General features: G+C 41.2%; 1 protein-coding gene across 5 annotated transcripts; it reads right to left on the bottom strand.

The window, feature by feature from the left end:
• Positions 1-320: 320 nt before the first annotated feature.
• On the bottom strand, positions 321-23,960 carry CHDH (choline dehydrogenase). Of its 5 annotated transcripts, none has more exons than XM_089522775.1 (8): positions 23,942-23,960; positions 17,601-18,395; positions 16,815-16,966; positions 9,232-9,361; positions 8,981-9,115; positions 6,566-6,708; positions 5,252-5,354; positions 321-4,061 (listed from the first exon to the last, which is right to left on the bottom strand). In XM_089522775.1, exons 2-8 carry the CDS (start codon positions 18,349-18,351, stop codon positions 3,643-3,645), a joined length of 1,833 nt encoding a protein of 610 aa, XP_089378901.1. In that variant the 5' UTR covers positions 18,352-18,395; positions 23,942-23,960; the 3' UTR covers positions 321-3,642. The 5 variants fall into 5 exon arrangements, with proteins under 5 accessions (XP_089378901.1, XP_089378866.1, XP_089378893.1 ...); XM_089522740.1 differs by lacking the exon at positions 23,942-23,960 and adding an exon at positions 23,301-23,412; XM_089522767.1 differs by lacking the exon at positions 23,942-23,960 and adding an exon at positions 23,307-23,325.
• Positions 23,961-27,695: the final 3,735 nt, after the last annotated feature.

Here is a 27,695-nt window from a genome sequence, read left to right as displayed (position 1 = left end):
ATGTGAAAGTGAGACTCACTCACCCAACTATTTTTCTCAGATGGCAGCACAATGGATCTTTTGATCCCACTGCTTCCACCAATATGTGACGGCTACCTCCCTAGCTGCCACCAAATTGCACGATGAGACCCTTGAACTCGGATCCCTCGCTTGAGTGACTCCCGCACTTTTCCTTTACCTCTGGGCCACTCTATAGGATGACAGGACACTCACTATTTTGAGTGTTCTGAGCAATAAAAGTATTATTAACTCCTGGTAGTGTTTGGCTTATAGTTTCTTAAAATACCTCAAGCGACCATACTTTGAACCACAACAGAAGAAAACTTTATTTACAAGATAGTTGGTTACAATATTGCTCTTCTGGTGGATTAAAAATTGATACAGTGTTTATGTGCTTAAACAGTTACAGTTTCACAAATTACTTTTGATTGGACTCAAAATATTAAAACTTTGTTGCTACTTTATGCCTTTTCCAGCCACACCAATTCTATTTCCACACTTGACCTCTTTTTAGGCCAACCTTCCAACTGCCCCCTTGAGCAGTGTTATCTCAGCCACCTTGGCTGTTAAAATCTCTCAGGGTCTAATAAAACTCCTCTTACTCAGAACTCTGTCTCAATCGGTTCCTATCCAATTCCCTATCTATCTCATAAATGCTCCCCCCTTTCCTATTTATACTTACTCCTGGGAGTAGCCCCCACCTTTTCTTGGCTAAACGCCCACTGACTGTTGCCACTCTATGTTTTCTCCACACCCTGGAATATGCTGGCCCTGAATTCCTGTCCGTTACTTGTAGCAGGTTTTCAGCAAATAACAGGCAACTGCCTTTGCACGTGGTTCCTGTGATCTAGCTGGTGCCGCCACTGTGGGCATGAGTTACTCTGAGTTCAGAACAAGGTGCCCAGCCATGTTATCAACACTAGGCACTTGTTCTGACCACAAACAACTCACACCCGCAGAGCAGCTCAGGAATCGCATAGGTCTGGGAAACCCAGAGCAAAGGGTAAGTCTTTTTAATGCAGGACAGGGGGTGGAAACCCTGAATCGGGTCTGGGTGTTGTGAAGACCAGACTTGATTCTGGTTTGGGGGCTGGATAGTGACAAACAATTGGGTCCTAGAACATGTAGCCAAAGTACGCCAGCCTCAATTTAGTCATATTAGCTTCCAGGCTTGATCTGTCTCTATGAGAAGGCACGACTCATTAGAAAAGATAGTAATGCTGGGGAAGGGGGAGGGAAGTAGAAGACCACACATCAATCAGGAAGATCATGGGCCTGAGCCTACAGTAAATGAGCAGAGAGGTAGAAGATGGGAGGCAGCTTGGAGACGTCTCAACCATAGGGTCGTCATTAGTCAAAATTGACTTAAAAGCAGCTAAGAACAACAACAAAGTGTAAATAACATACAGTCAGCCTGGGAGGAATTCAGGATTGATAAATAATGTAGACAAACCCTAAAATGCCCTATGTCTTCAGGGCAAATTACTTGCCACAGGACAAGTGATTATTCAGACTGTGGAAGGATTGGATTTGCAATAGCTGTGAACTGCACATTACCAACAGCATCTTGTACAACAACATCCAGCCATTTGTATGTTTTGCAACATCGTTGTTCCACGTGGGGACTGGACAGTGCAGGCTTGCAGATATTTATGCTATGTTGAAGGGTGTTGTATCCTTATCACACTAGACGAATCCTGCTCTAGAAAAAATATACAAATGTGGGAGGTTTTTCAGATGTGTTTTGTACCAAACAGCAATAATGAAAAAACAAAGTGAACGGAAAGTGGACAAAAATAACAACTTTTTAGTTTTGGGATCTTTCCGCTGTTTGGAAGAAACATCGTCTGAAAAATGTTTTTTTCTACTTTTAAATACTGTTTCTGAGCAGGATTCGTCTAGTGTGATAAGGTCCATAGTTAGAGTCTCACCTGTAGTGACATAAACAATTTCTGCTTTTCATTTTACATCATAGTGGGACAATAAACTTGAGGTGATTTTGAAAAGCTCTGCAATCCAAAAGCAACAAAAAATAAATTATACCTTGCAGCGTGTGCAAAGTGATCTTGTACTACCTTTCAGAATAACTTTGTTAGTTTCAACATTTATATAATTTGCACACTGATTTTGCAGACTAACACAGTTATGTCTTTGAATACTACAGCATACTATAATTTGTTGATTTTAACACTTTGAATGTACAACTGCTCACCTTTCCCTCCATAAAGGCTCAAAGTTTCAATGTATTAAAAATGCTCAGATTTGTATCACATTGACTGCGATACACATTTTTACATTTTAGTGAACTGTGTTCAGTGAAAGAAGAATTATAACAGAAATGATTTACCTAATTCCTTACAGGACAGTGTTAATGGCAGATACAATTGGTCCTCCATTGCATTCTTATTCCAGCACACTGTTCTTCTGCCAAATGTGCCACAATTTCAGTGCTTTACAGCAACAGCAGGTAGCAAGACCTGGTTAGAGGGACTGCAGTTGTCCCTCCAGCCAGTTTTTCAGTCAACTGTGTGTTGAAAAATATGGTCCCACATTTCCAAAGTAAGTTATGGGATGCCATTCCGTTAGGGACAGATACACATGTACCTCATACTACAACACTGTGCAATAGATGTAGTCTTCTGATAGCAGGGGAAACAGAGTTGCACAGACATCATGTTCATCTGTGCCTTGTCATTGCAAGTTATTGTGCGTTGCATGTTGCCATTGCTCATTGTGTCTGTGCATCCTATACTTTGCACTGTGGATGTGCAGGGCTATCAAGCATGAAGTAACAACAACCTGATGAGTGGGATACTGTTTACTCTGAAAGGATTCCAGACAAGAGCCTTTTATTATCTCATAGATTCTCTTCTTTTCTTTATTCTTTAAAATGAAGTTATCTGAGAAGATGATAATAATAATAATAAGATGCATCTAAAGTAAGCCATGTTGTCATATGGTCCACTGCAAGGGAAGTATTTTAAGATGCTCATGTCTGTTGTCAGGTCAGCTTTCTCGTAGTTTGTTCATAGCACGTCTGATCTCTGCACAAACTCATCAAGTCCAGCCCCCATTCCTGTATGAAGTCTCCCCAATGGTATGCCTGATATTCAGATAACTGCATTAGTTGCCCGTCCCATTCTCAGTAGGTATGTAGCTCATGGCTGTTTGTAGATTCATAGATTTATGTTAATTGTTGTCTCTCCCTTCCCCCTCCCACCTTGCTGCCAGTAGATAATGGCTGGGTTCACCAAACTGGGATTCCCATGGGTGGTAAGCGAAGTGGATAAGTGTCATTGCCAGATCATGTCGCTGGTGAGACAAGGGAGACAATTCATCCACAGGAAGCATACCTACTCCATCCTAATGGGTTTTGTTTGGTATATGTTTTTGAAGACCACAGACCACTTCTTTAGATGCCTCTGAAGGGCAGTGCAGACCACAAAAGTGTATCCCCCAAAATGTGGTAGTCTTAAAGATACTACAAGACCCTTGTTAGTTTTTGCTGTAGCAGACTAACATGGCTATACTCTGGGAATATGAAATAAGACAGAGTTTTTGATATTTATTCTCATGGCAAAAATAAGGACAAAATTTATACGGTGAGAAACTTCTATATCCTGGAGAAAAATCTGGAGGTATTTATCGCTGAGTTTCCAGAGTCTGGGGTTTATATACAGGTACATCCTTCTCTTGAAGTGATGGCATACCTTTGATGATATCAGCAGCCTTCTCTGCTATCATGATAGTTGGGGCATTTAAATTCCCACTGACAATACTAGGCATTATTGAGGCATCAACAACTCTTAGGTTTTCTGTTCCTATAACTTTGGTCTGAGGATCAACCACAGCAGTAGCATCAGAAGTCTGCCCCATTTTACAAGTGCAGGAAGGATGATAGGCACTATCAGCCTTTTGTCGTATGAAAACATCAATTTCTTCATCAGACTGAACATGGCTTCCTGGTTGAACTTCAGGTCCACGGAATTCATTGAAGGCTTCCTGAGCAAATATCTCTCTAGCCAACTTCACACACTGACGGAATTCCCAGATATCTATTTCTGGGGGGGAAAAGGGGGGGAGGATGATGGAACAGTGATTCCTAGTATAAACAATACACTGTAGTTATGTCTACTTATTACATATAGGCAATGTCCCACTAATGGAAGTAAAAGACATGGAACCAAGACATGGAACAGGTATGGGATGGAAACAGTGTCTTATATTTTTAATTATCTTTTTGCCATTAATACAGAAATACAAATCTTCTATTGTATAAAATAGTAACAACTGAAAAGTCAGAACTGTTTCTTGCTGTTTAGCAGATCAGTAATTTCAAGATTCCTCTTCACGTGGATAGAGCAATCCTAACCCCTCCCCAGTATGTAAAAAGCACTGTAAACAAAAAAGTCTGGATATTTAAATCATGGCTGTGTTGGATTATTTTAAACAACCAATTCAGTTGGGCCTTCACCCACCTGGAAGCTACAAATTTAGTGGTCATTTGGGAAAACTGAGTACATGAAATTATTTAATGATTGTAGTAGGAAGAGGATACCTAGGCAATTATGACTGGCATTCTGTATTGTGCAGGTGGAGTGTAAGGCCCGGGGGGGGGGGGGGGGAATCAGGAAAAATTCAGGGGTGGCGGGAATTGATTTTTTTGCAAATCAGTTATGTAATATTTATTTTAGTATGATAGATTAAATGTTTAAGAAATAGAGTTCATATGCAATACAATCCCCATATCTGTCAGACTACTGCCTTGTAAGTCTGGGAACATATCCCCCATGGATAGTGGGGTCATACTGTATGTACTTTCCTCAAATTCTTTGTAACAGGTTGACTTTCATGTAAGACTATGTACAGTATCAAATCAATACAATCCCTAGTCTTGGTTTCCTTTTTTGAATTCTTTTTATGGGAATAAGCACTTGATTCTATGAAGGACTAAATGAGGCAAATAATTTTCTTTATTTTGATAAAGCTAAGGGTTTTCTTCAGTTCTCTACCCCCTTGTTTTTTGCCTGTTCTTCATAAATTGGTAAAACTAAAAAGGTTATTCTAGCTCAAGTACTCTAACACTTCAGGATTTTGTAGCTCCATTTGTTAAACAACACTACAAACAAAAACAGGGCAGGCACAAAGATAAAGCACCGGTGTCTATATATGGAGATAGGAGTGTTCAGTAAGTAACTGGGTTGGGACCGAAAAAGATAACAGTACAATACATAGCAAACACTGCATTTACCTGTTGATAAGTAGTTTGGTTCAAGGATAGGATGATCTCTGGGGTCAGCACTTTTCAGCTTTAGCCATCCTATACTGGTACTCCGCATGGGACCAATATGGACCTGAAACAACCCACAGAAAAGATCTGAAATATGTCATCTAGTTGCTATTTCTGGTCAGATTGTTGAAACTGGGTTTTCCTTATAAATTGTTCAGACACAGTATGGCATAATTTGGCTGTCTTCCCAGGTTTCATAAACCTTAGCTTTTGAAACTAGGAATGAGCATAGGGGCCACACATTCCTTTCTCATCTCTCATCATATGCTTGACAACCAAAATCTTGATATGTATTAATATAGAGTTCCCTCTTCCACCCAAACTGGGAACTTGGGCTTAATGTCAGTTAAGAAACCAAGAAAACAAGCTACAGTCACAAAGAGATCCATAAATAAATTAAAATCACCTTTAATTTAAAACAAGGTATTAATGTGGTAGTTACAGGATATTTTGCATATTTTGGGTGCACTAGACAATTAGAAACTTCTGCATGGTGATTTGTGTCCTTAGAATCATAGAGTTGTAGAGTTGGAAGAGACCACAAGGGCCTCCAATCCAACCCCATTCCATGCAGGAACTCTCAATCAAAGCATCCCCAACAGATGGCCATCAAGCCTCTGTTTAAAGACCTAGAGGGAATGAGACTCCACTACACTCCAAGGGAGTGTGTTATACTGTTGAACAGCCCTTACTGTCAGGAAGTTCCTCCTAATGTTGAGGTGGAATCTCTTTTCCTGTAGCTTGCATCCATTGTTCCGGGTCCTGTTCTCTGGAGCATCAGAAAACATCCCTTCAAATATTTAAACAGGGCTATCATATCACCTCTCAACCTTCTTTTCTCCAAGCTAAACATCCCCAGCTCCCAAAAAAGCCCTTTTTATTGTTCTTAACCTCTCTAGCAAGCCTGAGTTCATTCTGTGCTTTAGCTTTTCTGACTTTATCCCTACATATGCTTGCAATTTGTCTGAATTCCTTTTTCATGATTTCCCTATTTTTCCATTTCTTATACATGTTCCGTTTAAAACTTAGCTCAGTTGAAAGTTTCTTAGTCATCCATCCTGGTTTCTTGAGACACATCCCATTTTTCTTCCTTACTGAAACTGTTTTAAATTGTGCCTTCAGTATCTCCCTTTTGAGAAACTCCCATCCATCCTGAATTCCCTTCTCTTTTCATATTCCTGACCATGGGATCACCCCTAGTACTTCTCTAAGTTTACTGAAATCAGCTCTCCTAAACTCTAGAATGCATGTCTGACTATGCCTTGTACTACTCACCTGGTAAGCTTCCATCTGGGAAGCAACACGTCCATGGTCAATCACCTGAGAAGGGAGGAAGTGGAACTGAATATCTGGATGAGAAACTCCTGGTCGACTTCTGATAAATCCACCAGTCTCCAAGTGGGCAGTGGCTCCATCACCTGAAGATGGGGACAACATTGACCAGGTTCAAAAATCAAAGTAAAAAAACAAAACAAAACCACATAACTTTTTCAATGACAGCATCCTACATCACACAGTGCAATATATACTGCCCATAATCAGCATAAAGTACTGTAGTTGTTCCTAATTTCCACTTGAGTCAACCTTCTACATCAGGTCCATAGAGCAGAGCTTGTTTGACTGTACAGTGTGTTTAATGTTTTCATTATATCATCCTAAAATGGGAAAACAAAAAGCAAGTTGTACTCACTTCTTATTTCACAGCTTTAGCTTACAACATTTCACAACAAACTAAAAGCAGAAATACATATTTGGACAGAGATTTTAGGAAGAAATTACATGTTCAGCAACACCACTGAAGAGAGTAGGTGACAGCAAAATTCCTGCAAACTTCATTAGAATAAATATTTTATTAAAAAAGGACGCATGCATTCAAAACTAGAAAAGAGTGATGTGTTGTGTTTATGTGCCTTCACATCGCCCATTGACTTATGGTGAGCCCACAAACTTCATAGGTTTTTCTTTGACAAGGAATACTCAAAGGTGGTTTTGGCTGTTCTATCTTTTGAAATACAGTATACAGCACCTGGTACTCATTGGTAGCCTCCCATCCAAGTACCAATCAGCTCTGACCCTGCTTAGCTTTTAAGATCTCATGGGATCTGGTGCCTTTAAGGTATGTAGGGCCTTCCCATAATGTTTTACTAATCATCTAGTTCAGCACTATACATTTTTGCTGCATAGTCATTTTTAATGCTGGCCTAACATTGACACAGCTAAATATGCCCCTGTCATGGCCATTTTGTTGTTTGTGAAGTGAGTGGAGTCTTTTTCCTTGGAGGTTTTTAAACAGAGGCTGGATGGCCATGTGTTGGGGATGCTTTGATTGTGATTTCCTGCATGGCAGGGGGTTGGACTGAATGGCCCTTGTGGACACTTCCAACTCTACGATTCTATGATTCTATGAGTCTTAATCTCAAAGGAATTCCCATTGCTATCTACTTCCTCTTGGACGTAAAGTGATTACCAATGATATGAATAGTGGTAGAAATCTACAGGTGGCTCTGAATATTTGAAAAAACAGACAAAATAAACCAATTACAATAACTGTTGTTGGGGAGAACTGTACAGAAGGAGGTATGCGTGGTGCTGAGTTCAACATTCAAAGAAAGAACAGGGAGATACTCAGTGAATTTCACAGGTGTGAGAGCAGGTATGATATGTTTTGAGTGAACTCAGGCAGATGCTTTGTGAATTCAGACCAAGACAAAGGAAGTATTCTGGTCACATGGTGAGGAAAAAAAAGGTGCAGAGAGGGGTTTGAACATCTGCAAAGAAATAAGACAAGGAGAGAACATGTGACCTTGGGGCTTAATCTGCCCCCACCCCCAGGGTCCAAACAGAACTCTCTGGGATTCCTCTGAAGGTCACGCTTCCTTTCATTGTGGTTTTCCAGCTTTTATACTGTTGTTTTCCATTTTAAACAGTTTTAAACATGAATCCGGTCTCCAGCAACTTCCCTGAAACTGAGGCGCTTTACAAACTGCCCAAAAGGGCGGTCTGAAAAGCGCCTTCATTTGCTGCATGGAGTAGCCTCAGTGGCCAAATTGCACGGCTCCTCCGCGCAGCAAAAAAGCAGCTGCAAAATGCAGCTTCTTCTTGTGGCACGCTAATGACTCTGCAAGGCACCAATGGCACACTCGTGACGTCATTAGCGCCATGCGACGTGCGGACACTAAGCGACCGCTACATCAAGATGGTGGCGTCTGTGTAGTACGGGCGCCACCATTTTGTACACGCCAAGCACATACTAGGGTTAGGGGCGTCCGGAAAGGACGCCCCTTTCTAACTCTCGCATGTACTCAGCACATACTAGGGTGCCCGTTTGTAATGAGCCTGAATTTGGTTCTCAGGCTGAATGAGGCTCTCCTCCATTCCTACACTATAACATCCCCTTTAAACCCTTCTTACAATGCTTCTCTTAAAGATATGAATCTGCACGGGCTTTTCAGCAGCACTTAGCATTCTATACTGCTCATTTCACATACCTTATCTCAGTAATACTCTTAACTACGTAAGAACATTTAAACTTGGATCTAACCCATAATTCATCAGTAGTCAAAGGTTCTTTCCATTCACAGTAGTCTGAAGTACATTAGTTACAGTGGATAGGTACTCAGTTTTTACTTTAAAAACAAAATAGTATCACTGTCAAAATAGAGTACAACAAGACCTAATTTTAAATCATACCTGTACATTTCAAGAACCATTCAAGGCCAATCTTGATCATTTGGAAAGGCTTTTGGGATTTATATAGTGTTAAAGGCTGAGTGCACTTCTGCTGTATGTACACTTCTAAATGATCTTGAAGATTCTGGCCAACTCCTAGCAGAAATGAGAAACAACAAATTTATTATATAAATGTGATCTAAAAGCAAGCAAGTAGGCCTGACATAAGAGGCAGCAGAACTATATTTGATCTAATATTATTATGTACAAACCCGAAAGATGACATACAACAGGGATTCCTAATTTTTTGAGATCATCTGCATTTCCAACTCCAGATAGCATTAGTAGCTGTGGGGAATTTATGGCACCTCCACTTAAAATAACCTCCTTGCTAGCAAAAACCTGAAAATAAAATAAAATGATAACTTTAATTAGAATAAAACCAATACCCTGCAACATGCAGTGCCTTTTCAGAAAACAAGTGCCATATCTATGGCAATTTCCATACTACTTGCTGTAGGCCCAGTATTTTTGACTTCTAGATGGCTAGTCTGAGACGACTGCTTAACATCCAACATACCATTTCTATTTCAATGTGGCTACCATGGGTGGCCACTACACATGCATTCCTTCAACACCAGGATTAATCTGATTTCCTAATCCTATCTATGTAAATTTTTTAATAAGTTCAGTACTGAACAAAAAACAAAAAAACAAAAACCTTGTACTGGTTCTAAAATACACAGTTTAGATGTTTATGATGTTACTATTACTCCTTACCCTGAAGTAATCCTTCCCCCATAAAAGCAAGCGTCTTCGTAAACACTCTCTGGTTAGCCATGCATACCAGGTACTTCATTTCTAAACTCATTTTCCAGGAAATCTAGAGCACATGGTTTTGATGAAGGCAGAGAAAAGACTTTGTTCCGTAGAAGTAATGCAACAAGTGGAACAAGGAGTATAATTTTAAGCCTTTAAATAATTCTTAGTGTACTGGATGATTGAGAGCTATCAGCAAAGAAGATCTGTTTAAAACTCCATGGCCATGTATCTGCATTATGGCAAATACCACTGCTGCAATTAGTATAACTGCTGCTACCACCTGTCTCCCTAACAGGACTATTGTAAAGATGGCCTGAATAATGTACGTGACATCTTTCATACAACTGAACTACAGTATATAAAGGGTGTTGTTGTTGTGAGCATGAATTTATGCAATCATTGTTTCCTTATACACCCAAATGTATGCCTTGTTTCTCCTGAATAAACCTCTCCTTCAGTTTTCATTTGGAAATCTAGAAGCCCTAGTCTAGACAAAAATAAACCTCCACTTCAATCTATGCTATCTGGATAACAATACTTTAGTAACTCTCTCTTTAAAAAGGAAAAGTTAAAAGAAATACTTAAAGATAACCAGATCAGCTGAATTACCTAAGTGAACCACCAATACAGTACCAGTGCAATAAACTGAATTTAAGTCCATTTTTGTCATACATCACTTTCAACATTGCTAAAATCAATAGACCAAGTTTTAGCTGAAATGCCCCCAAGTGAAATTGCTTTTAAACTGAAAAATTATTTCAGCCACAACATCATTTCACTGAACCTAACACAGGCTACACTACTCCTGGATCTTCCCCTCTTGTAAAATTTTGTTGCAGGGGGCAAAAAGGAAATAAACCCTTGTAACAAAAATAAAATAAAACAGAAATATCTGGTATCCAGGTTTCCTGAAGACACAGAATATCAAATGATGAATGAAATTTTCCAGATTCCTGGTCTGCAATCTTATTTTGCCACCCAGCAATATTCCAAGAGAAAAACAAAAAGGAAAGTTTTGACTCTGAGCTGTGCAGTCATGGAAAGTGTGCTTCTTGGCTCTTGATAATGGAAGGGAAAATCTTGAAATTCCCCTAAATCTTCTTTAGCCTTTTCTCCTCTTCTCAGACCAGGAAGGTTCTCTAAGTTCGTGTTAAAATTCTGTCTGAAGTGAGTTTGTTTATATCTGAGTTGGGTACTTCTTACATGGGTTTTGAGAGGAATCAAGGGATTACAACCGTCACACCGAGAAAGTGGTTCTACCCAGTGCCCATGATCCTTTAAGAAAACTTAAATTATTTGGTTAGGTTACATTTGAAGGCATGATTTTACTACCAATACAGCCATTATATGAGGATTCTTTGTAAGTGCAAACCCATTTGGGATGATCAGAAACAAAATGGTTAGCTTTTTTTCTTTGGAAAGTGACTTGTTGATGTGAATAAATAAATGTAGAATTTTGGCTTAAAGTGTCCTTGCCCCACTAAAAGGACACATTATTGTTTGTAAAGTTAGGTAATAAGGACTAAAAGATTTTACAGTGCTCCATGAAAGTGAAGGACAGTTCAATAAGAACTCTTATTCCATTATGCCGTAAAGAGTATAAACACAAGAAGCCAAATCCTCCCAGATCCTTCCTTGAAATTCCAACTAATGATAATAATTCAGATAGCATCTCTGTTTTTTTCTTTCCATTAAGAATCCGCTCACATTAATGACCAATTAAATATAGGGACATAAAAGTGAGGCTTAGACTAAGACATCTCACTTGTAGAAATCATGATTAGATCTAAATCATTGCCTGTTTGGTCAAAATTTGCCCTTGAATCCTCACATTCAGCTTCCAATTCATTCTTCCCCCTAACTATGTCTGCCCCATCTATTTCCATTGCTTGATCCTCTTGCCATTTGTCTATTATAATCAGGTCTATTATAATCAGGAAAAGAGATTCCAGCTAAACATTAGGAAAAATGTCCTGACAGTAAGAGCTGTTGACAGTGGAATATGCTGCCTTTGACTATGGTGGAATCTCCTTCTTTCGAGGTTTTTAAACAGAGGCTGGATGGCCATCTGTTGGGAGAGCTTTGATTGTGAATTCCTGCATGGCTGTGGGATGGACTGAATGCCCCTTGTGGTCTCTTCCAGTTCTATGATTCTAGTCAGAATCAAAGTAGTAAGATGAGAAACTTCAAGTATATTGTCCCCCAATTTTCCTGTAGCTGTCCTGCTTGGCAAAGTCATGCTTTGTATTCCCAATCCAGTAAGAATTTCCCTACATGACTCTCTAAATCCAACTCACTGCTGAGGAAAATATCAGTCTGCAGTTTGGTGGAGTTGTTATCAAGTTCTTGATTACCATATACAGTATACTTGACTATAAGTCGAGAAATGTATGCCCAAATATTGACCCTAAAATGCTGGGTCAACTTATATATGGGTCAATTCAGCAATACTGCTTAGAAAGGTCCTGAAAGAAGCACCACCCTGTGTGCCTTGGAAGTAATTTCTAAAACAGCCGTCAGGCGAGAGAGAGAGAGAGAGAGAGAGAGAGAGAGAGAGAGAGAGAGAGAGAGAGAGTGAAAGAAGTGGTTTCCATGTTAAAACCTTCTCTCCCCATCCTCCTCCTCCAGATCTCTCTCCCTATCAAACAAACACCCTATCCCTCCCCCAATTCTTTCCCCCTTCAATCCAATGTTAAAACCTTCTCCTCCAGCACCAGGGGATTGGTGCTAGGTGGTTGGGAGAGGCCCAGAGATGGAGGAGAGAGGAAAGTAGTGTTTTCTATTTAGATATTTTGTTAGATGTCCCTAAGGCGGTTTACAGACTGCCCCAAAAGGGAGGTCTGTCGCTGCCTCCATTTCCGCTGCCGGGAAGCCTCAGCCTCCAAACGGGGAGGCTTCCCGGCGGCAGAAAAAGATGTTGCAAAAAGTGGCTTCTTTTTGCGTTGTGCTTGCGACACACGAGTGCGCAAATGGCGCACTCATGATGTCGCAAGCACAGGGGGACGTGCGGATGCTAAGCGTCCGGTACATCAAAATGGCGGTGCCCATGTGTATAGATATGGATGCTAGGTCCTCGGCCAACCCCTAGCACGTGACGGGGGCGTATTAAAGGCCTGTCTAGAATGGGCCTAAGTTTAACCTTGGACTTATCCATGGGTCATATCAAAATTCTGATTTTGGCCCTAAAACCTTCCCTCGACTTATACATGAGGTCAACTTGTACACAAATATATACAGTAGGTATATACTATATAATATTGAAAAAAGTCTGTTCATTGCAGGACTGAATTCACTAAAGCCGTGATCCCCAAACCGTGCTCTTTAAGGGATTTTGGACTTCAGCTCCCAGAATCCCAGACTACTGGCCAACATGGCTGAGGCTTCTGGGAGGTGAAGTCCAAAATCTCTTAAAGGGTACAATTTGGGGGCCACTGCACTAAAGAAACAAAATTCAATGCCTCTGATTCAGTAGAAAGAAGGGTAGAGTTGGCATTACTTGAAATTGCCTCTATAAATGTTCCTTTGGTTTCCAATGGCAGACAGTATTCCAGAACAGTCTTTTGTGTGGGTAGAGAGACAGATTCTTTAAATCTCTGTTGCCTTCTCTGGTCTCTGGCTACAGCCATAGTTACCTAGTCACATATTGTCCAAAAAGTTTTTTTTCTCAATCAGAGCCTTATTCTTCCTCTCTCTTTCTACACCAACTTTGAATAGGAAGTGGCAAGGATGACGGAACAGGTCATTCACAAAGCCTCCTTCTTGGCCACATAACTAAACCACAATCGCTGATAAAACGTGGAAAGTTAAATGCCACTACTAGCATAAGCAAACCAAAGCACAAAGCAGCATCCCAAAAAGCTCTCGAAAAAGCTTTTAATCTTTCAGAGGCTTCTGATAGTACTCAAAAGTCCACTGACAGAGCAGACAAGCTAATCAGCATGAGGAAAGATAGTAAATGGCATATATAAGCAAATTCAGTTAAAGCTTCTCCAAACAGGAGATACGTTAGGGTAGGTTAAAATAAAATATGACAAATAAGGAAGGGGTTGGAATAGCTAGGCAAAACAAGACAACTAGGCAAATTAGAACTTTAAAAACCCTAGGTAAGACCTGATTAGAAGGGGAAAATGCCAGAGCTCTTTAGATCACACCCTATCATGCTGCCGCCATCTTCACACACCCATTATGCTATTCACACAGGTGAATCATTCAGGTGAGAAGATGTGTATACAATTTTCATTTGAACAAAGAATTCATATCTGACTTAGGGCCGAAGCAGGCACGCAGAAAGGAGCGGCTAGAAGCCATTCCCAGCCTGATCATCCAGGGGCCATGGTGAACACACATCATAGCCCCAAGGGCGCCTCCCGCTGTGGTCCCAAATAGGTGCAGAAAAGATCCACTCCTGGCCCTGGCGTGGTCCTGGCGTGATTTCCAGGCACTCTGGGGACATGCTTTGTGTAAACGTCATGCCCCCGGGATGGCTGGAAGCCACCTCTGTCTGCCCGTCTGTTTCAGGCCTTTGTCTGGAAACAAAATGTGCATATGCTGTATACAGACAAAATACATGAAGAAGAAAAAACAGATTTGGATGCAGTTTCATTATTCATGTACTATCTGCTTCCATAAGCAAAACTGTGAAGGGATTATTTCTCTTCCGCCTTATCAGCCTCCCCCTACAACCCATGCCCCATCAAAACCTAATCCAAAACTTTCCAAAATGTTCCAGGAAAACGTGCATTTTTCAACTGCAAGTCTTATTCATTGTCTGCACTTTTAAATTGTACACATGTTTTCTTGTGCATATTATTTTCTGACATGTATTAAATACCTTGCAGATGTGCAGTTTGGGAGGAAAGGTTTCCTTTGTCTTGCAATGAACCTTGAAAGTGTGCAATATATTCTTTCATTGAGAATTTTTACAAAATTCCTCTCCATCCTTAGGTAGGTAATACAACGTGCCTTTCCATGACTGGGAAAGTGTGGCTTAGGAATAGCTCAGCATGAACAGCCAAGAAGGCTAGTCATAGGCAACCATTTCATTTTGTAACATGCAATATATACTCGACTATATGTCAAGAAATTTCTTCTCCAAAATTGACCCTAAAATCATGGGTCGACTTATATATGGGTCAATACACTAATACTGGTTAGAAAGATCCTGAAACAAGTGCTGCCATGATGCCCCACTCTTTGTGCCTCAAGGCAGGAAGGTGTGTGTGTGTGTGTGTGTGTGTGTGTGTGTGTGTAAGACTTTCCCAGTCCAATTTGAACACCTTCTCTTCTCATCAAACTCCCCATTTAGCTCTACTTCTTTCCCTTCCCAGTCCAATTTGAAGCCCTTTTCTTCCCATCAAAGAAACACCCTTTTTAGCTCCACTTCTGTCCTTTCCCAGTCCAATTTGAAAGCCTTCTCTTCCCATCAAAGAAACTCCCCTTTTAGCTCCACTTCTGTCCCTTCCCAGTCTGATGTTAAAGCTTTCTCCTCCCATCAAAGAAATACCCCATGTAACTCCATTTCCTTTCCTCTCCAACCTGATTTTTCAAACCTCTCCGCCAGCAGCTGGGAAGTGGTGTTTGGTGGTTGGGAGAGATACAGAGAAAGAGGGATGAAAATGGTGTTGTTCCGTTTCCATGCTCTGTTATAACCCCCTAAGTTTTACCCTCGACTTAACCATGGATCATATCAAAATCCAGGATTTGACCCTGAAACCTTCCCTTAACTTATACATGAGATTGACTTGTATATATGGTAGTTCAAGCTCTCCTTTTCTCTTCATCCCTCAAGCTTCATGCCTCATGCCAGAAGCTCAATCCTTGATATTTTTTTCCCTTGCCTAAACCCTGGTAGAGCAGTGTTTAAATGCCAATACTAGAGCCAAACATTGTGAGTTCAACACTGCAGGGCTCCAGGTCGACTCTGTCTTCCATTCTTTCGTGGGTCAGTAAAGTAAAATGCGTACTCAGCTTAGTTTTTTGTGAGTTTTTTGGGCTATGTGGCCATATTCTGGAAGAGTTTATTCCTGATGTTTTGCCAGTATCTGTGACTGGCATCTTCAGAGAATCTTTCAGTATCTTTGAAGATGCCAGCCACAGATACTGGTGAAACATCGGGAATAAACTCTTCCAGAATATGGCCACATAGCCTGAAAAACTCACAAAAAACTATGGATGCCGGCCATGAAAGCCTTTGACTTCACATAATACCCAGCTTTTGGGGGCAACTGGCTAACACATTGTAAACCACTTAGAGCATGCTTAGCACTATAAAGTGGTATAGAAATGTAAGTATTTTGCTAAGTGCTATTACTATTAATTGCTTCCTGGGTTTAGAATCCACCAGTTAGTGCAGGTCTAGTAGCCAGAGTCTCTACAGTTTCTACAGTTGCTGAATTAGGAACATTCCCCGATGAGATTAAAACCTGGTCCAAGAAAATCTGGTTTATATGTTTATTGGATTCTTGTATGAGGTGATTCCCCACCCAAGGTACTACTGTAATACAGTACTACTGTAATACTACAACTATTTGTACAACTTCATTCTTCATTTTTGTCCAATAAAATTCTCCCCGAGAAATACCTCTGTGCAGCAGCATTTGCACTACTCCTTGATCACACTATTTCAGCATTGCTTCTCGATTAATGAATGAACTGAAGTTTACTCATCAATTTCAACAACCTAGTTACAGCACTAAAAATAGATTTGTTGTGTTGCTTTGGTGTGCCTTAAATAATTTCTAACTCATCCTAAGCATCCTAAGGTGATCCTAAAGTGGATCTATCACAGAGTTTTCTTAGCCAGATTTGTTCAGAGGTGGTTGTTGTTGTTTTTGCCTTTGCTTTCCTGAGGATGGGAGAGTGTAACCTGCACAATCTTTCCCAGTGGGTTTGCATGGCTAAGGAAGTATTCAAACCCTAGCCTCCAGAGTCATAGTCCAACACTCAAACCATAACACCACAGGTTGCTTACTTATAATTCTTTTTCAGATATTTTTCTCTCTTCAAGCAAAGCAGAAATTAAAAATAATCTTACCCTTTTCTTTTCTCCATTTTTAATATATTCAATGCCAATGGCTTTGGTGCCTTCAAACAAAATTTTTGTTACAAGTGTGCTGTCTTCTGCAGACAAGTTTGGGCGGGATAATGCAGGGTGAAGGTAGGCACTAGCTGAGCTCCATCTTTGACCTATAAAATACATTTTCATTTAATAGAAGCAGTTACCAAAGTAATGTGCAAACTTACATTGTATTATGTATTGTGCTCTAAAAATAATTTGGTATTTCTAGTGTTATTATATATTCTTTATTCTCTTAACTCCAGTCCAGCAACTGGTGAGCTACCAACCCATCCATAGAAGGTTTTGTGTGCATATACATCTCCCCCCACCTCCAGGCAAAAGGATCCAGTGCAGTCATTCTAGTGATAGAACTTCAGTGGAGCAGGAAGGAGCTATTAATCTCCCCAGGCTCACCCATAGCACTGCAGTTATCATCAAAACCTCCTCTGGATGTCTGGGAAACCTTGTGGAGGAAATTTTTGCGAGAACTGCAAGCATTTAAATTTGATTTCAAATGAAGCATAAATCCAAGAAGTCAAAGGTTATTTTACAAGGTATCTAAAGTTGGCAGTGAGGAGTTGACCATAATCTAAAACTCTCTCTCGCAGCCAAAATAAGCAATTCCATTTCCAATGAATTGAAAAATCAATTTGATGAATCACAGAGCTTGGAACTGTGTTCCAAGAACACAATTTCAAAACAACTGTGAGGAGTCTATACAGAGTTACTGTAAGGATCCAAACAGAATGTTTTAAGGCTAACCTTTGTGTATTGTCATGTCCATCCAGCCAAAACCTTCTTGCTGAAAACCATTCATATCCTCTGTGAAAGGGTACCCAGCTTGTTGGGCTGCATCCAAGAATGCACGATGAAGAAGGTTTTTTGTTTTCCCCCTGGAGACATGGAGAGGGCCATTCCCACCTCGATAAAGATCAGCACCCAGCTCATGAGTCTGTGCTTTCTTAAAATAAGGCAAGCAAAACTCATAGTCCCAACCAACAGCCCCTTCCTTACTCCACCTGTTATAATCTTCTGCATGGCCTCGAATGTACACCATGGCATTGAGAGATGAGGAACCCCCCCAAACTCTTCCTCTGGGCCAGTACATAATGCGATTATCCATGTGCTTTTGTGGTGTTGTATGGTAATACCAGTTATATTTCTCATCACATAGGTTGTAGGTCAGTGCAGCAGGCATATGAATCTTCCACAGTAACAGTTTGCTGTTTAAAATTGTATCTTTTGGCCCTGCTTCCAGAAGTTTAACAGTGCTGTGAGGATCTTCGGTCAACCGGTTGGCTAAGACACACCCTGCAGATCCAGCTCCAACTATCACATAACTGAAAGAGTCCATGTTTTCAAAACTAACCTGCGAAAAAGCTTGTATTCTCATTTTCTGTCCACTGAAAGCTTTTGAACCATTCACTGTATGTATTTTAATTAATAATTCTCCTATTCTATGAAGGTGATTGGCAAAACTATATTTTGGAACTCTTTTGATTAAGTAAGACATATTTCCCTGTGTGACTTCTGATGCAAACAATACGAGGATTTGACCTAGAAAAAGAAGTGGAAAAGTGTTTTCCATTAAAATGCATTTGAACCCAAGACTATAGAAGCTATCTGTATCATAGTTTTAGGACTTAATTCTGTTGTACTAAAAAGAAAAACAGGACATTCGTTTTAATTATCCGAATGATAAAATAAATTTTTGCTCTCTGATTTATTTGTCCCTGCTTATAAATAACGCAACTTTAAATTGGGTGTAAAATCTTCACATACAAATTCTTGCTTTTCCTGTAGGATAGCCTGAAGTTAAATTCTCCCAACCCCCTTTCCCCTCATTACTGTCACTGGTCTGCCAGTAAGCGAGAAGCCCTAACTATAAAAAAAATTTGATCTGAGGTAAAGGATTTAGTGTACCCTACTGACAAAATCCATAGAAACATACCACCTATAGGCCACTAGAATACAAAAGTAGGAAACAGAGCAGAATAAAAAACTGTAGGAAAATTTGGCCTGGGATCAAGAAATAATCCAAGAGAGCAACTGATTGAATTTTGTGAGGCCAACAGTTTGTTCATCACAAACACATTCTTCAAGCAACCACAAAGGCAATATGGTACATGGACACCACCTGATGGCCAATGTAGAAATCAAATTGACTAGATAATTGGAAACAGAAGTGGAACATGGAAAAGCTCCATTCTCTCTGCAAAACGAAGATCAGGAGCAGATTGTGCACTAACCATGACCTGCTAAAATAAAAAAAATTAAAGTAAAGCTGAGAACAACACTAAACGAACCATTGTGCCAAAATGCAACCTGAGAACTTCATCATATAATTTAAAGATAATGTAAAAAAACAGATTTGCACTATTAAGCCTAATTGACATAGAGCTAGAAGTACTCTTTGCAGAAGGCAGGGACATGGCCAGGGAGGAATGTAAAAAGACACTATCTGCAACCAGAAAAAAGAAAAGCCTCAGTGGATGACAGATTAAACTCGCCAAGCAGTTAAAGACAGACAAGAAGAAAAATTAAATGGTACTAGAAATAGGGTCAGATCCTTGAATGCAACTGTTCAGCAACTTGTGACCATTTAAACCAAGAGTGGGGATGCTCTACAACAGTAGGAGCCCTGGTGGCACAGTGGTTAAATGCCTGTACTGCAGTCACTCACTCAAAGCCATAAGGTTACGAGTTCAATGCCAGCGAAAGGGCTCAAGCTTGACTCAGGCTTGCATCCTTCCGAGGTCGCTAAACTGAGTACCCAGATTGTTGGGGTCAATTAGCTTACAGTTGTAAACCGCTTAGACACTGCTAGTTCAGCATGAAGTGGTATATAAATAAAGCTGTTTATTTTAGTTCCCAGACTTTTGGGCCTCCATTAGTTCTGCACTTCAGATTCCAGAGATCCCAGCCAACTTGGCCAACATTCAGCAATTATGGAAGCTGAAACCCAAAATATATGAAGACCCAAAGGCTGGGAAGCAGTGCTCTACAACCAAGAGGGGACCAAACAACATGACCAAGTACAAATTAAAAGATGATGGAAACAATACAATGAAGAACTATAAAGAAAATGAAGGGATGACAGATTCATTAAAGGAAGAACCATTTAGAGATGGATAATGTTGGACAGCGGAAAGCATGAAAGAATTTCAGCTGAAAATCAGCCCCGTTTTTATAGGCCTAGTACAGACCGCCCCAAAAGTGCCTAGTTTTCCACTGGGGGGGAAAATGCAGCGGACAACCCTTGCGGGTTTTCTGCCGTGGTAGCAGTGTAACTAGTGCATCAGTGGCGCACTCATTACGTAAGTGTCGCGCGGCACCATGCAGACGCCACACGGCACTTATGTAATGATAGCAGCACCCATCTGTACAGGGCGCCAACATTTTGACGCCCTCGTCACATGCTAGGGTTGAGGCATGTGTGGGCGGAGCGTCCTTGGCCAACCCCTAGCATGTGACGAGGGCGCCCCATAGACCTGTCTGTACCGGGCCATAGATTATATAGCAAAGCCTTTGTGTTGATCATGAAAAACTACCAATTGCTCTTAAAGAAATGGGCGAGCCACAAAATTTGATTGTCTGTAACATGTACTCAGGACAAGAGGCTACCGTCAGGACAGAAAACAGAGAAATTAAATGGTTTCCAATAGGCAAGGGGGTCAGGCAAGGCTAAATTTTATAACCCTATCTGTTTAACTTGTATATTAATTATACATAAAGCAGGATTAGACTCAGAGGAAGGAGGCATGCAAATTGGAGGAAGGAATTTCAACAATATACGATATGCTGATGACATCATACTACAAGCAAAAATAACAAAGACTTGGAATGATTACTCTAGAAAGTGCAAAGGAGGGTTTACAGCTGAACTTTTAAAAAAACAAAAATAATGGCCACAGATGGTTTACATACCTTTAAATCAGATGAGGAAGATAGTGAAATAGTTTAAGATTTTCCATGCCTTGGCTGTCATTAATCAGAATGGAGACTGCAGTCAAGAAATCAGAAGGTGAGGACTTGAAAGGGTTGCCATGAAGGAACTAGAACTAGTCCATGCCATAGTTTCAATTTTGAAGCATGGTGAAGAAAGTGGCTAGGAAGAGAATTAATTCATCTGAAATGTGGTGCTGGAGAAGAGTTCTACAGATATGATAGACTGCTAAAAGGATTAATCAACTGGGTCCTACAGCAAATCAAGACTTATCTCTCCATAGAAGCCAAGATGACTTCTGTTGTACTTTAGCCATATCTTGAGAAGACATGACAGAGTAGAAAAAAACAATGATGTCTGGTAAGGTAGAAAGCAGTAGGAAAAGAGGAAGACTGCATTCCAGATGGATAGACACTAATCAAGGAAGCCACAACCCTGAGTCTATAAGAACTGAGTGGGGCTGTTGAGGGCAGGGTTACTTGAAGGTCTCTCATCCATAGAGTCACCATGAATTGAAGTAGACTACAGTAGCTGGGATCACATGCTGAGGAAAGGAGATAGGGCAGAGTGACCAGATGCCATAACTGCAAAGGAGGACAAGGCAACACAAAATGTAGGCCATTCAAGAAAAAATGTAGCGCATCACAAAATAAAAGTTACAAACACAAATATAAATGTAAATTCATGCTTCATAGTCATGCTAAAAATGGAGGATATTTTGAAATTCCTCCTAGACAGAAGGATTAAATGTAGGACAAGCCCTGGAAAAGGAGGATGTCTGGTCACTCTGAGAGAAGGTGGCTTCAATAAAAACTTCACGTTATACTTCCCTCCTTCTGTCATAAGCAGAGTCATTTTCAGCATTGCTTCTTATTCAGTGCTTGAATAGGAGGGAATATCATCCCACTTCTTTTGGGGTAGACATTATTTTTATTGTAGGCAGGCAGCTAACTTCCACATAACTGAGATTCCTCAAGACTAGAAGCCGTGATCAGAGGAGAGTAAAGACACAAGCAATTCCCTGAAAGAAACATGGAGGAGGACTGTAATGCATCTGAGGAAGTAGACATGAGCTCTACAAAAGCTCATGCTGCCAACTTCTTTCTTTCAGTTAGTCTCAAAGGTGCTACTAGGTTAGCCCTCCTCTCTGCTCTCTTTCCATTGTCAGAAAGGCCTCTTTTTACTTGGGCAGACCTTCCTTCAGCTGTTAACTGTTAGGTACATCCTTCTACATACCGATTCTACAGACTAGCATGGCCTGGCCATAGATTTGAGTAGAGGAGGATTGTAACGCCACGTATGCATGTTTTTGACAGGTATCTCAAACTACATTCAGTTAAGGGGCATCAGGGTGGCAAATTAGGGAAACAGAATATGAGAGCATGGGACATGAAAAACTAATGCCAACTTTCTCCCAAAGTGGGACCCAAAGCAGCTCCCAGAAAGAGTCAATTTAAAAAGAAACCAGAAATATATATATATATATATATATATATATATATATAATTTTTAAAATCCCTCCAAATGAAAGGCAGTTGAGGAGCTTGGAAATGTTGGCTATGCTGCCTGGGAGGACCCTGGGAGTTTTATTGCCAAGAAAGGTAACTTCCCCGAGGTCTACTTGAGGATATGTGTCCAAGTTTCTAATAAAAGCAATGCCTCTTAAGAGCCAGCGCAAGTGTCTCCGTTGTTGTTTTCTTCGTTTTATTTTAAACAACCAAACAAGCTCCCTTCAGAGAAGTTCCTCCACTACCACCCAGGCACGCCCTCCATTTCAGCTTTGAGAATCCTAAAACGCCCTCCATTTTGATCATGCCCAAAGCAACCAGGTGTCCTCCTTTTTCCAGGACCTGTCCTCCATCCCCAGTATTGGAAATCCCCAAACGCCCTCCATTTCGAGCCTGACTCAGAAGCATGCATTTGCTCAGGTGTTTGGAGCTTTTTTATTATTATATTTTGGTCACGCCCTCCATTTTGGACACACACCACAGAATATATATCCCACATGTGGGGTCGGTTGGTGGTGGAGGCTGTGGAGGACCGGAGGAGGTTGTGTGTGTGTCTAGGAGGGGCGCCAATTAACCTCAGGCAAGCGGGGAAGAGTCGTCACTTTTAAGCTCCTTGTCAGGCAAATGGCCACTGAGGCGAACGCTTCCCCCCTTCTCCTGGCTGAGCATACATAGTTATATATATATGCAAGTATCTCCTTCAATAGTATATATAGTTCCAAGTATGTGTGTATAGATATATATACTTTTATATGGTATACTTATATATAGTGACGCTATAAGCAAGTATCTCCTTCAATAGTATACATATATATATAGTATAAGTACACTTTTCAGGAGGACGTTGACGGGGGAGGGGTAGAGAGGGGAAGCCCTCGGCCTCGCTCTCTGAGGCTACAAGATGGCGTCCTCTCCTCCCTCATTGGCGGTTGGGCTCCCTGCGCGCGCGCCCCCTCAAGTGCTCCATATGTGAATGCTCCCCCGCCCTCAGTCTCTCGCCCCACTCACGCGCACAGCAAGGGCTCCGCTGCTGCTGCTGCTGCTGCTGCTGCTGCAACCGTCGCCAGTCTTAGTCCCCAGGGAGTTACAGGCCCCTCAGATGCCCCCGCTGACTGGACTCTCCCGCCCCACAGGCCCCTGAGGGACACGGTTCCCTGGCTGGGAAGAGGAACAAGGAGAGGGAGGGGAAAGGCTGGGCTGCCACCAAGGCCTATGCCCCCAACAGACACAAGACACACACACAAACACCTCCTCCCTCTGCTATTAACTATTCTGCCTTCTCAAATATTCATACTAAGTTATTTATTTACCCATTGTGGTATTTATACCCCGCTCCCCAGCCCTAAAGGCTCTCAGAGCGGCTTACACGGTTTCTTGCCCTCAGGCTTACAATCTAAAAAGACATGACACAAAAGGAGAAGGGAATGGTGGTGGGGAAGGAGATCAGGTCCAGCAGTTTCTCTCTCTCTCTCTCTCTCTCTCTCTCTCTGGCTCTCCTTAAGGATAAGCCCAATGGCATTTGGGTCCCTGTATTGGGAGAAAGGTAGATAAAAGATAATAATAATAATAATAATAATAATAATGGAACGCCCTTAAAGACATGGCAGTGCCAACACATCTGATAGTCCTGGCAAGGAATCTGTACTCACTGTCGGGACGGAGACCATGGAAAAAACAGAATGGTTCCCAATTGGCAAAGGGGTCAGATAAGGCTGCATTTTGTCAACCAACTTGTATGCAGAATATGCACCTGGAGCCAGGAGACCTCAAAACTGTAGTACATGGACTGGTAACCTCATAGCTCAATTTGTGCAATGCGCTGTACTACATGGGCTACACTTTTGCTTAATCCAGAAACCTAAATTAGTACAGAATATGGCAGCCAGGCTGGTCACCAGAAAAACTAGGAGTGACCACATGACACCAGTGTTGCCAACAAGCAAGGTCTTTAAACAGGCTGGATGGCCATCTGTCAGGTATGCTTTGATTGTGATTTTGTCATGCCCAGCCTGGAGGACAACTCGGAGGATGAGCCAGAGCCCCTGGGACCTGAACCGGTAATTGGAGAGCCTGAGGCTGGCCCTAGCTCTGCTAGAGCAGAGTCTGTGGCCCCTTGAGAGGTTCAGCAGCTAAGTCTGCCTGAAGCCGAGGCTGTGGAGGAAAGTGTGTCTACCTTCAGGGAGTGTCGAGCCAAAAGAGAGGGCCTTCAAATATCACAGAGGCTTTATCAGAAGCGTGTTTGTGATCAGACACACCTGAAGGCCTGCTGCTTGCCTATTTAGGCAGCTGGAGCATATGTAGCTCTATGATTCTAAGCATCGAAGATATTCCCCATAATGTTTTACCAAAATCTCTGGAATTCCCCAATAATTACTATTATTATTCAGTCAAAATCCCTGGAAAGAAATTAAATTCCCCGGAAATTGGCAACACTGCATAACACCAATATTGAAATCACTCCACTGGCTGCCTATTGGTTTCTGGCCACAGTACAAGGTGTTGGTTATTACCATAAAGCTCAACATGGCCTGGATCCAACCTATTTAAGGGGTCACCTACTTCCATATAATCCGCCCTGCACACTCAGGTCCTCTGGGAGGAATTTATTGCAGCCTTTAAAGACCTGATTAACTGCAACCTCTTAGAGGACCTTTCTGCAACCACTCCCAGACTGGAATGGCCTACTGGATGAGATGTGTCAAATCACCAGTTTAGACAGATCTCTTCCGGCAGGCCTTTCCTGAATAAAAGCACTCGGCTATAGAATGATTACTCCCTCAGGTCTTATATCACACTGCCACTCTGCCCATTGTTTATATTGTTGCTAATATCTTATTTTAAAAATTAATTTTAATTCTAATGTGTTTAATTCTGTTTTGGGGGTGGGGTTGTAATATTATATGTAATAAGCATTGTATGTTGGATGTTTTAACTATGTTAGCCGATTTGATTGTTCTTTTACAGAAAAGTGGGGTACAAATTAAAGTTTTATTGTGTAGTATTTAGACACAGAAGAAGGAGGAGTAAAAATAGGAGGAAGGAATATCAACAATCTGAGACAAGCAGATGATACCATACTACTAGCCGAAAACATCACAGACCTGGAACAACTACTAAGGAAGATCAAGGAGGAAAGTGCAAGGCAGGCCTATTGTTGAATAGAAAAAAAGCAAAAATAATGACCACAGAAAAATTACACAGAGTCAACCTAGATAATGAGGAAACAGGAATAGTAAAAGAATTTTCATACCTGGGTCAAATACTGATCAGAGTGGAGACTTCAGTCAAGAAATCATAAGAAGACTAAGAATAAGCTATGAGAAAACTAGAAAATATCCTAAAATGTAAAGGCATACAACTGAGCATGAAAGTTAGACTCATACAAGCCATTGTATTCCCTATTACCATGTATGAATGTTAGAGCTGGACAGTTAAGAAAGCGGATAGGAAGAAAATCAGTTCATTTAGATGTGGTGCTGGAGAAGAGTGCTGAGGGTACCATGGACAGCCAAGAAAACCAAACAAATGAGCCCTAGAGCAGATCAAACCAGAAATCTCACTTGAAGTCAGGATGACTAGACTGAGGCTGTTGTACTTTGGCCACATCATGAGGAGGCATGACTCACTGCAAAAAAACAATAATGCTAGGACCATGTCCTATAAGGAATGACTTAGGGAGCTGGGGATGTTTAGCCTGGAGAAAAGAAGGTTAAGAGGTGATATGATGGCCCTGTTTAAATATTTGAAGAGATGTCATATTGAGGAGGGAGCAAGCTTGTTTTCTGCTGCTCCAGAGAACAGGACCTGGAACAATGGATGCAAGCTACAGGAAAAGAGATTCCACCTCAACATTAGGAGGAACTTCCTGACAAGGGCTGTTTGATAGTGGATCACACTCCCTCAGAGTGTGATGGAGTCTCCTTTTTTGGATGGAGTCTCCTTCTTTGGAGGTCTTTAAGCAGAAGCTGGATGGCCATCTGCTGGGGATGCTTTGACTGAGATTTCCTGCATGCACACACGTTCTTCATACAGATAATAATAATAATAATATTTATTTATACCCCGCTCTTCAGCCAAAAGGCTATCAGAGTGGCTTACAGTTTGTTAATTAGACATTTCCCTGCCCTCAGGCTTGCAATCTAAATAACAAACACAACACACAAAAGGAGAAGGGAATGGCAGTAGGAAAGGAGAAAAGTCCAGCAGATTTGCTCTCCCTCGGAGGCCTGTTAGAGCTGGGTTGCCTTCCTCTCCCTCAAGATGGTGGATAGAGGGATGGAGTCAGATGCCTTCTGGGAGGGCTCAGTTCTTTAGGGAAGGCCTGATGAGGTGGGGCCTACCTTCTCTCTCCCTCAGAGGCCAGATGTATAAGAGTGGGAGAATAGATAATTTAAAAAAAAAATTATTGAGAAAAATAATTACATACAAACCAACAACGTCTCAAAATAAACAGAACACACATTAGTCTCCAATATATTATACAGTGAGCCTGCGCCATATGCGGGCTCCTTATAGGCGGCTTTCAGTATATGCTGAAGCTGCCTGGGAAATGGGCAAATGCCCAGCGTGCACGCATTGTCATGTGGTGAGCACGAGCCCCATTATATCCAGTGGGGCTCGTGAATGGTGCGCACAGCTGCGGGGCATGTGCACAGTCGCGCAGCAAGCATCAGTCCCATGGGGCTCAAGCATACACGTTTTTTGCTTTACGTGGGGGGGGGGGTCCCCTGTGTAAAACAAGGGGCCACTGTAATATCATATATTACAAGTACTCCACCCCCTTTCCCCACCCTATTCAATGTATATTTTCCTTCCCCTCTCCTTCCTCCCAACAACCCTCTTTTCTATATCTTCCTATTTTCTTTCCTTCTTTTCAACCCCTTTTCTTCATTCTACCTTTCTTTGTCTTCATTTCTTATCTTCCATTTTCTCCAAATCCTTCTTCATTCTACTTACTTCCAATCCTCTATTTCTTAACTGACCCATACTTTCATTTAACATGCCAAAACCTTCTGATCCCCAGAGGAGGGAGAATTTATGAGTATATCAGAAGATGAGAAGATAGAGTGGTATATACACATACATTCTTCATACAGATGCATGAAGAGTGGGATAATTTAGGAGTATATGTGAGAAGATAGACAAATACATACACACACCTCATATGGGAGAAGGGAGAATATATGAGTATATATTAATATATGAGAAGACAGAGATTATATATGTATAAGTGGGAGAAGGGAAAATATATCAGCGTATATGAATATATGAGAAGACAGATTATATATGTATAAGTAGGAGAAGAGAATATGTGAGCATATATGAATATATGAGGACAGATTATTTATGTATAAGAATGAGAGGAGAATATGTGAGCATATATTAATGAGAAGACAGAGAGAT

This window comes from Sceloporus occidentalis, unplaced genomic scaffold (genome assembly GCF_023333645.1).
Source record: "Sceloporus occidentalis isolate IW3139 unplaced genomic scaffold, rSceOcc1.0.p SCAF_1, whole genome shotgun sequence".
Lineage (NCBI taxonomy): Eukaryota > Metazoa > Chordata > Lepidosauria > Squamata > Phrynosomatidae > Sceloporus > Sceloporus occidentalis.
This window is presented reverse-complemented; position numbering and strand designations above follow the sequence as displayed.

Coding starts and splice junctions, on each gene's coding strand:
- CHDH (XM_089522775.1), bottom strand. CDS start 18,351: ATGTCTTACTTAATCAAAAGAGTTCCAAAATATAGTTTTGCCAATCAC. Junction 9,362..16,814: donor AAAATGGAGAAAAGAAAAGG/GTAAGATTATTT, acceptor TTTTATTTTCAG/GTTTTTGCTAGCAAGGAGGT. Junction 9,116..9,231: donor TGTTGTATGTCATCTTTCGG/GTTTGTACATAA, acceptor CATTTCTGCTAG/GAGTTGGCCAGAATCTTCAA.